The sequence below is a fragment of the Equus asinus genome, chromosome 10, assembly GCF_041296235.1.
Source record: "Equus asinus isolate D_3611 breed Donkey chromosome 10, EquAss-T2T_v2, whole genome shotgun sequence".
NCBI classification, from domain to species: Eukaryota; Metazoa; Chordata; class Mammalia; order Perissodactyla; family Equidae; genus Equus; species Equus asinus.
The window spans coordinates 41,642,625-41,657,276 of NC_091799.1; the positions used below are offsets into that span (position 1 = coordinate 41,642,625).

The 14,652-nt window shown below is 41.1% G+C and overlaps 1 protein-coding gene across 9 annotated transcripts in view; it reads right to left on the reverse strand.

The window, feature by feature from the left end:
- Nucleotides 1-4,355: 4,355 nt before the first annotated feature.
- Nucleotides 4,356-14,652, reverse strand: part of PLPPR1 (phospholipid phosphatase related 1) — a 440,629-nt gene continuing 430,332 nt past the window's right edge. For 8 of the 9 annotated variants that reach the window (XM_070519119.1, XM_070519120.1, XM_070519125.1 and 5 more), the window contains 2 exons: nt 10,976-11,107; nt 4,560-5,686 (listed from right to left, as the gene is read on the reverse strand). In XM_070519119.1, the coding sequence (XP_070375220.1) occupies nt 5,654-5,686; nt 10,976-11,107 (165 nt within the window). In that variant the 3' untranslated portion in view covers nt 4,560-5,653. Of the gene's footprint in view, nt 5,687-10,975; nt 11,108-14,652 lie in introns of all 9 variants that reach the window. The other variant, XM_014842219.3, reaches the window with a different exon arrangement.

Sequence of the window (14,652 nt, forward strand, 5' to 3'; positions counted from 1 at the left end):
TGGCCTCAGCGAGAAAGGTTTGGGGAACGTCCAGCACTGCCCTGAATGAGAAAAACTGGGGCAAAGGAAGAAGAAAGCCCTCCAGTGGAGCAAATCTAGTGGAGTCAACCACCGAAAAGTCATCTTGGCCGTGGGACCAGGGCCACATAGCAGGCTTTTCCCAGGCTCATTGAAATATCCATTTACACTATTTGACTTTTTTTTGTTGGGATTTCATGCTCACCAAGCAACATTTTAACTAATGAAATGGTTTTCTAGACATCCTGATTACAAGACGGGGTATGGGTAAGGGATGTCAAATTCTGGATACTAGAGAGTGATGTTTCCACCATCAATTAATTAATAAACTGTTTTTAGTTTATTCATGGTGTGATAGAGAAATATTTTCAAATGCAAAATGTATTTACATGCTTTTCTCTTTGCATTTTCTTGCTTCATTTTTACCCCCATTTCTATCTATTTGCCTTGGGGGTGGTTTTGTTACAAAAATAATGTCAAGATAAGGAAACAACTAATGTCTCCAAAAGGGACTGATTCTACCCTAAAGAGACTGGTTTAACTGCAAGAGATGAAATCACACTTCATTGGTAAGTTGATTTATTTTTTCTCTGTGCTCACTGGCATAGAGAGGCTCCCTAGTAAGTTTATATTGGTTTTAGAAAATATTTAGGCAGAGAAATGGGTTAAGTTTTTTATCCTGCTAGCTTCAATAATCAAGAGGCCATCACAAAGGAATGGGTCCTCTTTGAGGAACTCAGAGCCTGGCTTCAAGCCAGCAAGGAAGAGGTCCAGACCTGGCGTGTGGTGGCTTCCATCCTGAGAATCCTGCCTGAGGAATGAGGTAGCATCAGAGACTCTATCCTCCTTGCCCTGACATCCTCCTCCCCTTGGTTGTGGTAAAGTTACTAGAAAAGCTATGGAAATACAGGTGGTGGTGGTAACAATTCTGTCCTCGGTATCCAGGGAAAGCCCCACAAAGGATACAGCATTTGAACTGCATCTCAAAGTAAGTGATTTTTTTCTTTCGAAGTTCCTAGATCAAAGATACTAGGATAATGAGAAGGAATAAGTCTGGTGAAGGGATATATTGCTAAGAATCCTATAAGAACACATATCAGGGCCAGTTAGCTTTATCCTTTAATAAGGGCGTATTTTGAATAGACTCCAACATCATACCAATGAGGCAAAAGTTATGGTGGTAGAGCTGGTACATGTTCACCAGAATCAGTGACTTCAACAGGCAGTGGTAGGTTCATTAACACATAGCCAGTGGGTCTTGGTATGACTGATTGTACCAAAAGTACAAAAGTCTATTTTCATGGTGTTCAAATATCTCAAAACTCCTCCAATGGAGACTTAATTCCATTAACTCTGGTGAGTATTTAGTCAATTAGCTCTGTATGTGGACCTCATGGGACCCAAGACCCAAACCAGATCGAGCTTCACCAGACAACGGGCAGCTGGGGTGGAGGCGCACCTGCCTGTCCTCACCCTCACCCCTGCAGCTGCTGAAGAACAGGATAGAAGAAATGCCCAGATGAGAATGCACCTGACCATGTGGTCCCTGCAAAGGCAGAAACTCTGTTGGCTATAAAGAGGGAGAATGAGAAGAGGACATAAATATTTTGTACAGAATTATGTATAATGAGTCTATATGACTCTAGTGAGTCTGGATTTACTCAATTCTGAAGTACTGCAGAACATTACTTGAAATTGAAAAAAAATTGCTTTCCAGGACAATGCAGTGGAGATATGACTTTATGTAATAACATTAAACATCATTATCCCAAAAGAACAGCCGTACTCCGTTCCAAAGTATTTGAGATCAATTGATGGATGTTCCACTAAAGTTAACAGGGCAAAGTAAGCCCACTTTTCCTTTCAAGAGATGGCCTTCGAGGAAAAGAGCGTCAGCCTCACCCTACTCTCCACCCTTCACACAGATTTACTCGGTTTCATGAGAAGGCCACAGAGTGTGATCTTTTACAGATGCTGACACACAGGATACCAAAATGAACAAGCCAGGCTGAGGACAAAGGCACCAGAGTCTTTCTAATGTCAGAGGTGCAAGTGGAGTTACCTGAGCTCCACAGGGATCAGAGGGCTGGAGAGTAGAGTCAAACTCAATTTCTTTTTTTTCCAGCTTTTCATCCATCACCAGGCTCCTATGAGCAGAGATGTTAGATTTGGAAAAGTTTCCTTAGGAAGAAAGTGTTACTGAAAACTATCATCCCATCGAGCTTCAAACCCTGTTGAGTCTACTCCTAGCTATTGTGTATATCCTTCCAATCCACTCTCTCTCATTTCTGCCAGTACCCTCGTGCAAATCATAATCATGTTTTGCCCAACAGAGTAGCCTCTTAACTGATAATCTCACTTCTACTCTTGATTCCTTTTAACCTATGGTACACACAGAAGTAGCCTAGAAGGATCTATTAAAAACACAAATCTGATTATGCCATTCTCCTGCTTATCAAGGGCTTCCTGTCACTTTAGGATAAATTCCGACATCCATAAGAAGGCCTCCAAAGTCTCCAACATGCTCTACAGAATCATCAAGTGTCTCTCACTGGGATCCAGCCATTCTGGCCTTCACATGTGTAAAGCTCTTTCCTGCCCCAGGACCTTTGCACAAGCTGTTCCCTTGGCCTCATATACTTTTCTCTGCTTTCTGTCTAGTCACCTCCTAATCATTCTAATGTATATGTCACTTCTTTAAAGAAGCCTTTCTTGATAATACTTTATCTTGCTCTCTCTAAATCAGGTCTCCCTCTAAAGCACTAATTATATATTAATTTTTTTGTAGTTGTTTTCCTTTTCTTCCACTTGACTCTAAGTTTCATGTGGGTAAGAAGTAGGTCAATTTATTTTGTTGCATATTGCCAGTTCTTAGCATGATTTTAGAGCTCATTAAGTACTCATTGAAGGAATGAATGTATCAATTCATCTTGGACATCTGGATCAAGAACTAAGATGCAAGCAAGAGGTTGGGTGTTCACTACAAAGTTCCCATGGTAGTCAGGGGATGCTGGCAAAGGATAGACTAGGTCTAGCGCTCATCTTGAATTAGCAGGGCAGGAACAGTATAATAGTGTTAATAGTTCCTACTTCTTAAAACAAACTAGGGCAATCTGGTAGCCGATGTGTCTGCCTCCAAGATATTTAACACTCTTGAGAGGTTCTGGGAGCTGCGGACAATAGGGAAATCAGGCCAATTTTTTGAAATGGAAATGCTACTCCTGCTATTCTGCTCTTTAAATCATCCCAATGGTAGCCCCTCCCTCTCCTTCTGAGGATGGGATTACGCCTGTTTGTGTTCTCTGATTCGGATACGCAGTGTACAGCCCTTCTGTCTATCACAGCCCTAGGGGGAGATGTTTGGAACCTCCCAAGAGGCCTCACATGTTCATAACTGATGTGTGCAGCTTTCTCACCCTTACCGTCTCCATCTCTAAACAGCTACCTTCAGGCCCCGTTCAAATTCTCTTTATTTCCAAATGAATCGCAGTCTCCTTCAGCCAAATTAGGAGAAAGCCTGGAATCCATTGATCTGACAAACTTTAATTGTTTGCTCTGTGACAGGCCCTGTCCTGGGCGCAGAATCAAAGCCATAAAAGATGTCATCGGCATCCTCCGGGGCTCACAGTCTCCTGAGGTTCCTTATGTCAGTACACTTTATGAGCTGTTCTTTTGTTCCTCTCACAGTGAGTCAGATTTCTTAGGCTTCTCTGGGCTTTCCTTAAAAAGAAGAAAAGCTCATTGCAGAATTCATCCTCTCCGAGGCTATCGTGACCGCTCGTCCTATTTAGACAGAGGGCTTTGTCCTTGGTAGGAGACCCATGTGGGAAGGTCCTGAGCCCTAAGAAATGAATCTCAAACGGCAGGCTGGAAAGGTCAATGTGAGGCCTGTGAAGAGACGTGGGGCTAAAAGGGGCAACACTCAGGTTGCCATGGCAGAATGGAAAGATCAGACTGGCTCAGTGATCCCAGGGATGTGAGCCCAGAGATCCCCCTTAGCTCCGAGTGCCCCAGTGTGGTGTCCCGTGGAGGAGGACTCAGTCATGTACCAATAGCCCCCAAACCCAAGGCCAGGAAATTGGGGTCTGTGGCCAGAGCTTTTGGGTCACTTCTGATAGGCCCTTCCAGATCAAAAGGGGAAAGAAGTGTGGAAGGATAACACTTCATCAACTTGACTTGTGTTCTTGGAAATACATCTGGTAGTCAGACATTTAAATGGACTCTCGTTGTGATGGGAAATGGGTAATGTAAAATCAATATAGCCTTCCAGCATTTTTCAGAATGTCTTATCATGAACATTGAAATAAAATTGAGCTCTCAGTCCCTTCATTAAAATAATTTCAAGAATTCTTTTATTTTGCTTAAACACACCCACCCACACACTCTCTCTCTCAAGAAATGATGATCTGTCATGCCTCCAGGATTTATCTCAGCAGGCATGCAACTGAAAAGTATAAACATTTATTGAGGTCACTTCATTGTGACTCTCCAAATACCTTTGCCCCGTGGATGAAACGTAAACAAAGGACATGAGCCAGAATACATTTTGTGATAACTTTTTTTCTTCTCTTTAGAAAAAAAATATGTACAAAAAAAGCTAAGAAGAGCCAACATGGAAGTGTCAGGAAAACATTCTGATCAGTACAGACAAGGGCGCTCCTTCTCTCTGAGGACTTACACATTAGTTATTACCATGCTAGAAAAATGAGATGCAGTTAAAATTCTAGAACAATTAAAAGCCACAAAGTCAAGCTGTTGCTCTGGGGCTCTAGGGTGTAGATGCTCTGATAGCCTTTTTGTAAAATAATACTGTGCAAACTGTAAAATATTCATTTTCATATAAAGTCCATACAATATGATATACAAAACTGTTGAGTTGACATGGGAGGCTGGTGCTGGCTACTTTTTGGAAAGAAGGCCGCAGTGTCAGCTGCTTGTCCAAGGACATAATTCCAGAAAGATCTGAAGTTTCTTAGATGGGCGAGGCCCTGATCTCAGAAAGAATCATATAATCCCAACACCCCTCAAATCCAGGATTCTCTGCCAATTGTTTGTGTCACTAGGTGACTTCATTAATAAATTACTTTAACTTAGAATGCAATAACATGTTAAGAGATCAAAACACACAGTTCTTTTTGAAAGTAACTATTTCTTTCTGCACAATTGATTTTGAGATTTACCATTAACCAACATTCTCCTCCCTGCAACTCAAAAGTTAACTTCAATTAAAATTCAAAAATTCTGGAGGAGGCAGAAACTGTGGTAATAAAAGGTTCAAATGAGTTGTTATATTAATTTTATTTCCGTGTCTATAAAACCAAGAAAAGAAGGTTTGTGTACAAATATCACAAAACAACTTCAACCATTGAATAAATGTGGTTCTTCAATGCACACTTGAACAAGAAGAAAATTTTGTTGGTTTAAAATTCTGGCATAAATATATTAAAGCTGACCAAAAAAAAAAAAAATCAGAGCAAGCTACATCACTTCCTCATACAAAAATGTACAAAACATTAGCCTCTAACTAGATAAACATAATACTTGTCTTCACAGTTTGACATCACGTAACTGTGTCTTGAAGTATTGAATTGGAAGGTGATTAAAAAAAAAAACATCTCGTGACACGTCAGCGGTCTCAGGTAACTTCGGTCATGGAGGCAGAGTGATTCTGCAAACACAAGCAGATAAAATCTTAGGTTTGGGTTGATTAACTCATGCATACCCTCATTCTTCCCTGAATATCCCCTGTATTCTTCTCTCCTCGAGTTTGCACAGGCTGTTCCCTCTCCCTGGTATGCTCTTCCAAGGCCTCTCCAATTGCTACCTCTTCTATTAAATCCTCCCAGATTTTTCAACCAAAATCAGATCCTTTCTTCATCTAAACTTGTTCACTATATAACTCTGTCTTACATTATACTTACTCAACTATTTTTTCTTTTTTGAGGAAGATTAGCCATGAGCTAACTGCTGCCAATCCTCCTCTTTACGCTGAGGAAGACTGGCCCTGAGCTAACATCCATGCCCATCTTCCTATACTTTTTATGTGGGACGCCTACCACAGCATGGCATACCAAGTGGTGCCATGTCCGCACCCTGGATCCGAACCGGTGAACCCTGGCCAGCTAAAGTGGAACATGTGCACTTAACCGCTGCGCCACTGGTCAGTCCCTCAACTATTTTCTAATATAAACATCGAAGGATCTCAAAGTAACTATAGCTACATCATACATCTTTTTTAATGTTGAAGCTTTAATTTCTGAAAATTTTCCATATGATTTATTCTTTGAGTCATGAGTTACATAGAAGGGAGTATAACATTTCCAAATATTAAAAGGAGTAGGGTTTTTTGTTTTTAGGTATCTTTAAATTGTTTTTTAGAGAATGTGGTCTGTGTGATATAGATCCCTTAAAATTTCTGGAGACTTGCTTTTACAGTCCTGTGGCACGTCTATTTTCATATACTTTGAGGAGGATTATATACAATGCACATTAGATCAACCTTATTAATCATCGATATCTTTACTATACTTTCCTTATTAATTACAAAGAGAAATGTCTTAAAATCTCTTACTATGATTGCAGCTTTGTCCATTTTTCTTTGTGATTCTATCAAATGTTGTTTATATGGCTTGTTTACATAACCCCTACCTCTTTTGTCTATGTAACTTGTATATATAACCCCCATCTTTTACAGGCCCAAGGATTTCTCTCTTTTGTTTCATCTTAAAACCCCCAGTCCATGGAATTGGCAAATCACCTTAAGAAACTGTGGCTTTAGATCTAACTGATTATTGTGGGTTTCCTGACTCCAGTTTGTTTTTTAGCACACTAGAGATTTATGTTATTTTCTTGAGAGCTACTCTCAACTACACATTTTAGAAACTGAGTATTTGGTATTTGTCAAGGTACTTTCACCCGCCATATTTGTGAAAATCAAGGTTTGATGCATTTCTTGCCATAATGTGAAAAATAACTTTCCTTTTCATGTTTTTATTCTTACAATACGCTTTCTGAAGATTTTTTTCATCAATACTTCAGTCATTTATATGTTTATAAGATCCCATTTGAGAGTTGGTGGTAAAAACAAAGTAACTCAACACGCTAAGTTAGCTAAGTGGGTGATTTGGGGCAGATTTCTTTAACTTTCCAAGTCTTTTTTCCTATTTATAATATGAAACCTATAATAGCACTAGTTTTGAATCAAGGGAGCCATTAGAATTCCTCTGGGAATATTTTCTTAAATATAATTTTTTTCACCCCAGAATTGCTGAATCAGAATCTCCTGGAGTCAGGTTCCAGGCATCTAGGTCTCAGCAGAGACTGGATTCTTCTTTATTTCTGTTAAAGAAAAAAAACGTCTTCTTTCCTCCCATCCAAGACATAGGGAGACTTTGTACCGCACCCGGAGTGAGTTAATTGTTTCATCTCTAACTTAACTCTTTGTTAACATAAACTGTGTTCAACAAGGACACCCATGTTCAGCGCTCAGCTTGGTTGCTCAGGTGACTGTGAGGTGGGGATGCAGAACGTGGAGAGCTTGAAGCTCGTCTCTTTAGGATCACAAGGACTGTGGAATCTAGAAGGCGGTCTCTACGAGATCACAATAATGCCAGAGGAGCACAAAATAATGCTATGGAAACTTGACCATTTTTGTTTTGTTTGGATTCTATAATTATTTACTTTTTGGTTTCTCTTAGTACTTGGGAAAGATTTTAGAAAACGCACTCTGTCTCAATCAACCATACTAAGGGGAATCATGGGAGGCAAACACTCAAATCTGAGCTGAAGTTTCAGAGAGGAAGAAAGAGCACAGTAGCTCTGGGGGCTCCACGTGGTGAAGGAGAAAGAACATCTCAGGAGAAAGGCAAGGAGGGGACTGGGGACCTTCCGCATCCAGACAGTCTTCTCTCCGAGGTATTTTGAACAGTGGGATGGATCTCCCATGGGTGAATGTGTGCTCTGAAGAGAGGGTCATATCTTCTCCCAGATCCCAAAAGGTCCTCTTCCTGGGAAGATGCTTCTATCCTAGAAATTACAAAGGAGCAGCTTCTAACAGAAACCCTGGCTGTTGGAGTTACACAGGCAGCTCCTGCCTGCAGGGGAAGACACAGGCCACGTTTATCCTGGAAGAGCTGTAGCTCAGTTCACACTCACCAGTTCGGTGCAGTTCAGTTCAAACACACTCTCCTCCATAGTCCATATTCAATGCTGAGAGTTGCAGATTTCAAAAAGGAATTTCCCTTGAATGAAATCTCAGGCCGTGTGGCGTAGTAGAGCAAGCAGAGCCTTTAGAATTAGATGGGCCTGTGTTTTAATTTCCACTGGGTGACCTTGGGCATGTTACTTAAACTCTCTGTGCCTTGCTTACTTCATCTATAAAATAGGATAATAATGCCAATTCCAGGATTATTATGAGGATTGAATGTGATGACTTGCAATAAATGATCATTTTCTTTTATTGACCAACAAATAAAGGTATATCTTCGTAACTATCCATGTGGAAACATTTGATACTAAAAGCAGATGTTTGGCTTCTTGAATCTTCCACAACTGGGATGGAAGACATCACTTGAGAGGCAACACTTTCCATCCAGCTTCCTGTAGCTTCATTTTCATTGGCCTACAGAAGTCCTGTTCATTGTTTCGCATAAATTTCTATTTTTCATGGAGGTTTAGATAGTGTCGATGCTTTGATTTTAGGTTCTTGGTTTTGACTAAAGTGTCCAGTTCAGGTTCGGGTTCTGGGCTGCATCTATCCACCCATTAAACATTTATTTCACATCTAGTGGATGCCAGGCAATATAGAGAGTGACTAAGACATGATTCATAAGGTCTAGATCCTCAAAGATCTCCAAGTCCTTGGGGGAGGCAGATATGAGAGGACACTATTGGCATTAATTTTGAGGGGCAATCACACGAGTGGCCCAAGCCTGGTATTCAAGAAAGGCCTCAAATTGTATCCAGATGAGATGACACACATGGAAACAAAGATACATCAATGGATTTGAAAGAAGTTTAACTATTGCCTGTAGTGAACAATGAATTAATATATATTTTTAAAGAATTCTTTATCTATTTTGTGAACAGCAGTTTTTGAAACTCTGTTTGGCATTTCATTTTTCAAGTGGAATCACCCAAAACATGGTCTGGACATCTCTTGGCCTAGTCAACCATTAATCACCCTGAGGGAGAAGAGAGAGAGAAGTCTGGAGAAGGCTTCACACAGAGGGCAATGCTTGAGCAGTGCTGGGCAGAAAGATGGGGTGGAAAGGAATATTCTTAGGGCAAAATGGACAGCATTTATAAGGACACAGAAACTGACACGTCTGTGAAACTCAGCAAATATTTCAGTTCGCTTTTTAAATTCACCCTTGTCTCAGTTGCTTCTCCACAAAATTAGAGGGAACCACTCTGGCTTCACGTGGTACAGAAACATAATTAGGGAAGAAAAACTAGGGAGAGCCTAGTTTACAATTTCATTACAAAGTGTCATTATTTAGCTAATTTGTCATTCAAGCTGCATCAATAGGCTATATATAAGTAAACCAGTAATCAATTCTTCAAGAGGTTATTTCTAATTAAACCAAGTCAAAGTTTTCACCTTAATACAGGTTAAGGGAAAACAAACAAATAGAAACATACTTGGTGCTGGCTTAAATGGAGAGCCCTAAATATTTCTCCCAAGATGAAAACAGCTTTATTTTTTGTTTTCTGGTTCATTAATGAAATTAGAAAGACTTCATTAAACGTGAAAAGAAATAGTCTATCTCAGAGAGATGCCTGGCAGTTAGTAATCTTTAAATAATGAGAAATATTTTATAATATACTGGTATGAAGTACATGATAATTCCACTGGGAGGTGATTGCTTTCTCCTTGCACCATCTATTAAAACAGTTTAGTAAGGAAATGCCAAATACAAACAAAATTTCAAGATAAACAGACTGTTACAGAAAATAAACACTTAGCAGGACTCAGCTACCTGAAAAAAGTGGCATGATAATAAAAACCCTGGTTTTTTATTAGTTAGCCCTTTCTCTGTCTTAAAGAAACACTCATCCCAGTTCTCACCCATGCTAGCTATGGGTGGCCTCGGGCAATTTAACATGGCTACCTTCGTACCTATCTTTATCTGTGAAATGGGAATTTACTATCGATTCAATATGGTTTTTGTTCAAATAAGAATATATTTGTAAAGCACCTAGCAACTGTCCGAGGCAAACTAAGTGCTTAATACCATCTTTTGGGCTCCTTTCAGCTGGCAAGTCTTCTCCATGGCTTTCCTGTCTTCTCAGACAGAATAGATTTTTTTCTTCATTTGCATTCATACCGTGCTTGGTGGCCCTCTGATTTAGCACATCCTATTATAATTACTCATTGATATCCACTGTTCCTGATCATCTCTGAGTTCTCTGAGGGCAAGGACAGTGTGGCTGATTATTTTCTGTATCCCTGGCATGAAGCAACGTCCCCGTGTAAATACGTGATCAGGAGGTATTGTTGCATTGAATTTTTAATAGCTGTCATCAAAACAGCTCCCAAAACACACTGAGTTAATAACCTCTTTAATGTACTTCCACTTTACATCTTTCACTGGATGCAACAAAACCTTTTTCTTTCCAAGTATTGTCCTAGTTACTAAATCAATTGGCTTCCCACATGATTGGTCCAAATTTCATAAATGTGGTATTACCCTAGATGTCAAGGTATCTTGAAGCAGCTGGGATTTAAGTTAATACTAAGAACTTCCTGAGGATTCATGATTGCCAAGCCCTAGAATGAATGCAGGACTACTCGAGGGAAGCTGTGACGTTCTTGAGGGACCTCACATCAGACTTTTCTTGACGCTGAGTGGATTCAGCAGTTTCGTGCTTCCAGTAGAGGAATGCATTTGTTGACCTCCCAAGATCACAGGCCTTGAGCCTGTGCGTTTGACTTGCTAAAACCGCTTTACTATACCTGTGCACTTAAGGTTTCCAGAGGGCTTTCTATCCTTGGGAAAGCCATGAGGGGTACTCCACGGGGGTCCTCGGGCTTGGGTTTGGAAGGAGAGCCTTGTGTTCCTTTAAAGTTGTGGACCACACACATTCCCTGCAGGATGAGGGGAAAAAAGACTGAGGTCAGACTGCAGCCATCAATGCCTGGCCATCTCTGAGGCTGGCAGGCCTTTCCCCTAGAACATCCCCACCATAGTGACTTTTTTCCTTTGAGCCAGCGGTTAGGGACCATGGAAATACCTGGAACGTCACCAAGGGTGTCTGCTGAGCCCATTCTAAGTGCTGAGGAAGCACCTGTTTGATCACCAGATGGCCAGTGATAATCAATCCACCCCCTGAGCCTGTGTCCTGTAAAATGGGGATAATAATACCTACCTTGCATTTATAATGAATAAAAGACACAATGAATGTAAACCACCTCATAATAACAGCTCACATTTATTGAGGGCCGCCACCTATCTGGCACTGTCCTGAGGGTTTTATCTTATTTCATTTAATCCACCCAACAACCCTACAAGGGAGGTGATCATCTCCAGCTTAGATAAGGAGGCACAGAGAGGTTAGATATCTTGCCCAAAGTCACACAGAGATTTAAATGCCACAGCCCCTAAATTACACCACTATAATACTTTGCCTCTTAACAAGTGCCAAACCTATAGCAAATACTCAGCCAATGTTAGCTAGTCTTTAACTCCTACCTAAGGTGATCTTCCTTAAATTATGTGACTACTATTTGCTTGAGATTAAATAATTCGTTAGCGGCACATTTTTTTTTGTGTGTGTGTGTCCATTAAAAAGCTTTCCCTATAAATTGTAACTCACTTTTCTTTCTTTCCTACTGAGGTCCTTTCATAACTGAGTCTGTTTTTACCATCTTCTCTGCTTCTTTTGCCCACGTAGAGTTTATCTCCCTTTCCATTCTCTCTCTTCCATTGTTCTGTATCTTTGTTTCCAGATCCAGACCTGTGAATCTTTCCTGTGACTCTTCAAACCCTGCAGAATATTTACATAAACATTCTCTACCTGGCTTTCCTCCACCTCACTCTCCAGCTCTCTCTCTCTCTTTTTTATTTTTTTTTAGGAAGATCAGCCCTGAGCTAACATCTGCTGCCAATCCTTCTCTTTTTGCTGAGGAAGACTGGCCCTGAGCTAACATCCATGCTCATCTTCCTCCACTTTATATGTGGGGCGCCTACCACAGCATGGCGTGCCAAGTGGTGTCATGTCCACACCCAGGATCCAAACCGGCGAACCTGGGGCTGCCAAAGCGGAACGTGCGCACTTAACCACTGTGCCACTGGGCCGGCCCAAAGGCATGTTTCTTCTTGATTATTTTTTCTTGATTTTTTTTTTTTTTTGAGGAAGATTAGCCCTGAGCTAACATCTGCTGCCAATCCTCCTCTTTTTGCTGAGGAAGACTGGCCCTGAGCTAACATCCATGCCCATCTTCCTCCACTTTATATGTGGGACGCCTGCCACAGCATGGCTTGCCAAGCAGTGCCACGTCCGCACCTGAGATCATAACTGAGAAACCCCGGGCCGCCAAAGTGGAATGTGCTCACTTAACCACTGAGCCACTGGGCCGGCCCCTCTCCAGCTCTCTTAAACTTCCTCCATTCAGGGAATGGGAGTAGAGGGCACAGGAGTTCTGGAGTTGGAGAGACCCTGGTCAGATTCATGGCTTATTGGTTGGGTGGCCATTGGGCAAGTTACTTATCATCGAGACTCACTTTCCTCATCCATAAAATGAGGACAGGAATATTGTTAGGGTTGTCCTAGAAGCACATGATTTGATGTGGACAAAGTGCAGGGCATGTAGTAATTGCTCAACTACAAACTTCCTCTCACTTTCATCTTCATAGGAAACAGAAATAAAGCGATAATGAACATGTGCCACAAGTATACACCCATTCTCAGACATTGCTCTGCTCTCTGTCTGCTCTCCAAGTCTCTGCTTTGGAATGCTGCCAGTCTCTTCCAAGACATCCTTCCCCTCCCATTCCCCAGCTTAGTGTGTGCGAATGTGAGGTGTGTTCATGTGCACATGCAGACACAGTGGGAGACAGTGTGGACTGTCTCCTGCCAGAGTGATTCAATAGCAGGACTGGGTCTTACATAAAGATCATTTATGGAAAACAAATTTTGACATTTGCCATCCCCTGGGAAGGCAATAACAGACCAAACAGCAACTGAGTGGTAGGAAACAGGGCTGCAAGTTACTGAGAGAAAACAAGTTTAACGTTAAAGCAGAATTTGGATATGGGCCTCAGCAAAGAGAGGACAGCACAGATTTCATCCCATGAGACTGCTCGGGACAGTCAGCACTGCTCTTTCTCTAGGGCTTGGGGTGGCTGGCTCCAGGATGGATGGACAGCAAAATTGTTTGGCTCTTCTTTGAGCCCCAACCATCATTTATGTACCACTGATCTCTCTTTGAAAACCCTCTCTTCTGAAGTCACCTGTATTCTTTCCTCCTTTTAAACAGCAATTTTAGGAAAATATCCCTTACGAGATAATAAATCTCAAGATCACCTTAGCACCACTTTCCTGCAGCTTCACCCAGAGAATTTGCATTTAAGTCCTTCATCTTTCCCTCTAGAAACAAAGCCTGGATCCATGAAAAATAATTTTGAATTAGAGTGAAGCTTGCCAATTAGTGTTCTGAGTAAATGCGAGCATTCTCCGTGTACATCTTAGCAAGTAAAAAAGTTGGGAAACTCTGAGTTAGAGGTAGGGAGAGGCATATGTGGATTTTGTGTTGGGGAGGGCCAGAAGGAGGGATAGGACAAAAAGAAGTTGGTCATAGGACTGTGAAATCCATCTGTGTGTGATGCCAGTTGTAATGGGTGCTCTGGACCAGAAAGGGCAGAATGGGAGGAGGGATGCCTAGATTGTGACGGCTTCTGTCTCCCAGGGGAAGCTTGCTGAATATTATTAGGGGATTAATTTCATGTGCAATACATGAATCTCCAGGCCTGGTGATTTACTGTAATTCTTTCTGGCTGTATTTTAAATCCTTGAAGATAATTAAAAACCTGCACCTTGATGGTATGCCCATTTGATGAAACACTACACAGCAAGCAAAAGGAATGAATTATTGAAACATGCTACAAAATGAGTGAATCTCAAAATAATTATGCTGAGTGGAAGATGCCAGAAAAAAAATGATTTCATTTATATGAAATCCTAGAAAAGACAAACTAATATAGAGTGATGGAAAGAAGGTCAGTGGGTGGCTTTGGAATGAAGGGAAGGGAAAGGTGAGAGAGAAGGATGCATCTGCATGTCAAAATTGATCAAACTGTACACCTTATGTGCCATTTATTGTATGCCTTTCATACCTCAATAAAACTGTGAAAAAATAAAAATACAAAAAACAATAAAAATTAACTTTTTCTCTTTCCGTTCAACTCAGATTAAGGGATCTCCTAGTTGAGAAGGTGGCCAGGCCCCCACCTATTTGAGGAACGAAAGCATCATCAGAAGTGTAAAGATATGGAGAAAACTATGTTAACCAAAACTCTTCTCCAGGAAGAACATTATACATGGTTGAGAAACAACTTGTGGAAATAAGATGCCCGAGAGCCCTGTTCAGATAAAAAGAGAGGCCTTCTATAAGGTCTGGGTGCACTTAGCTGA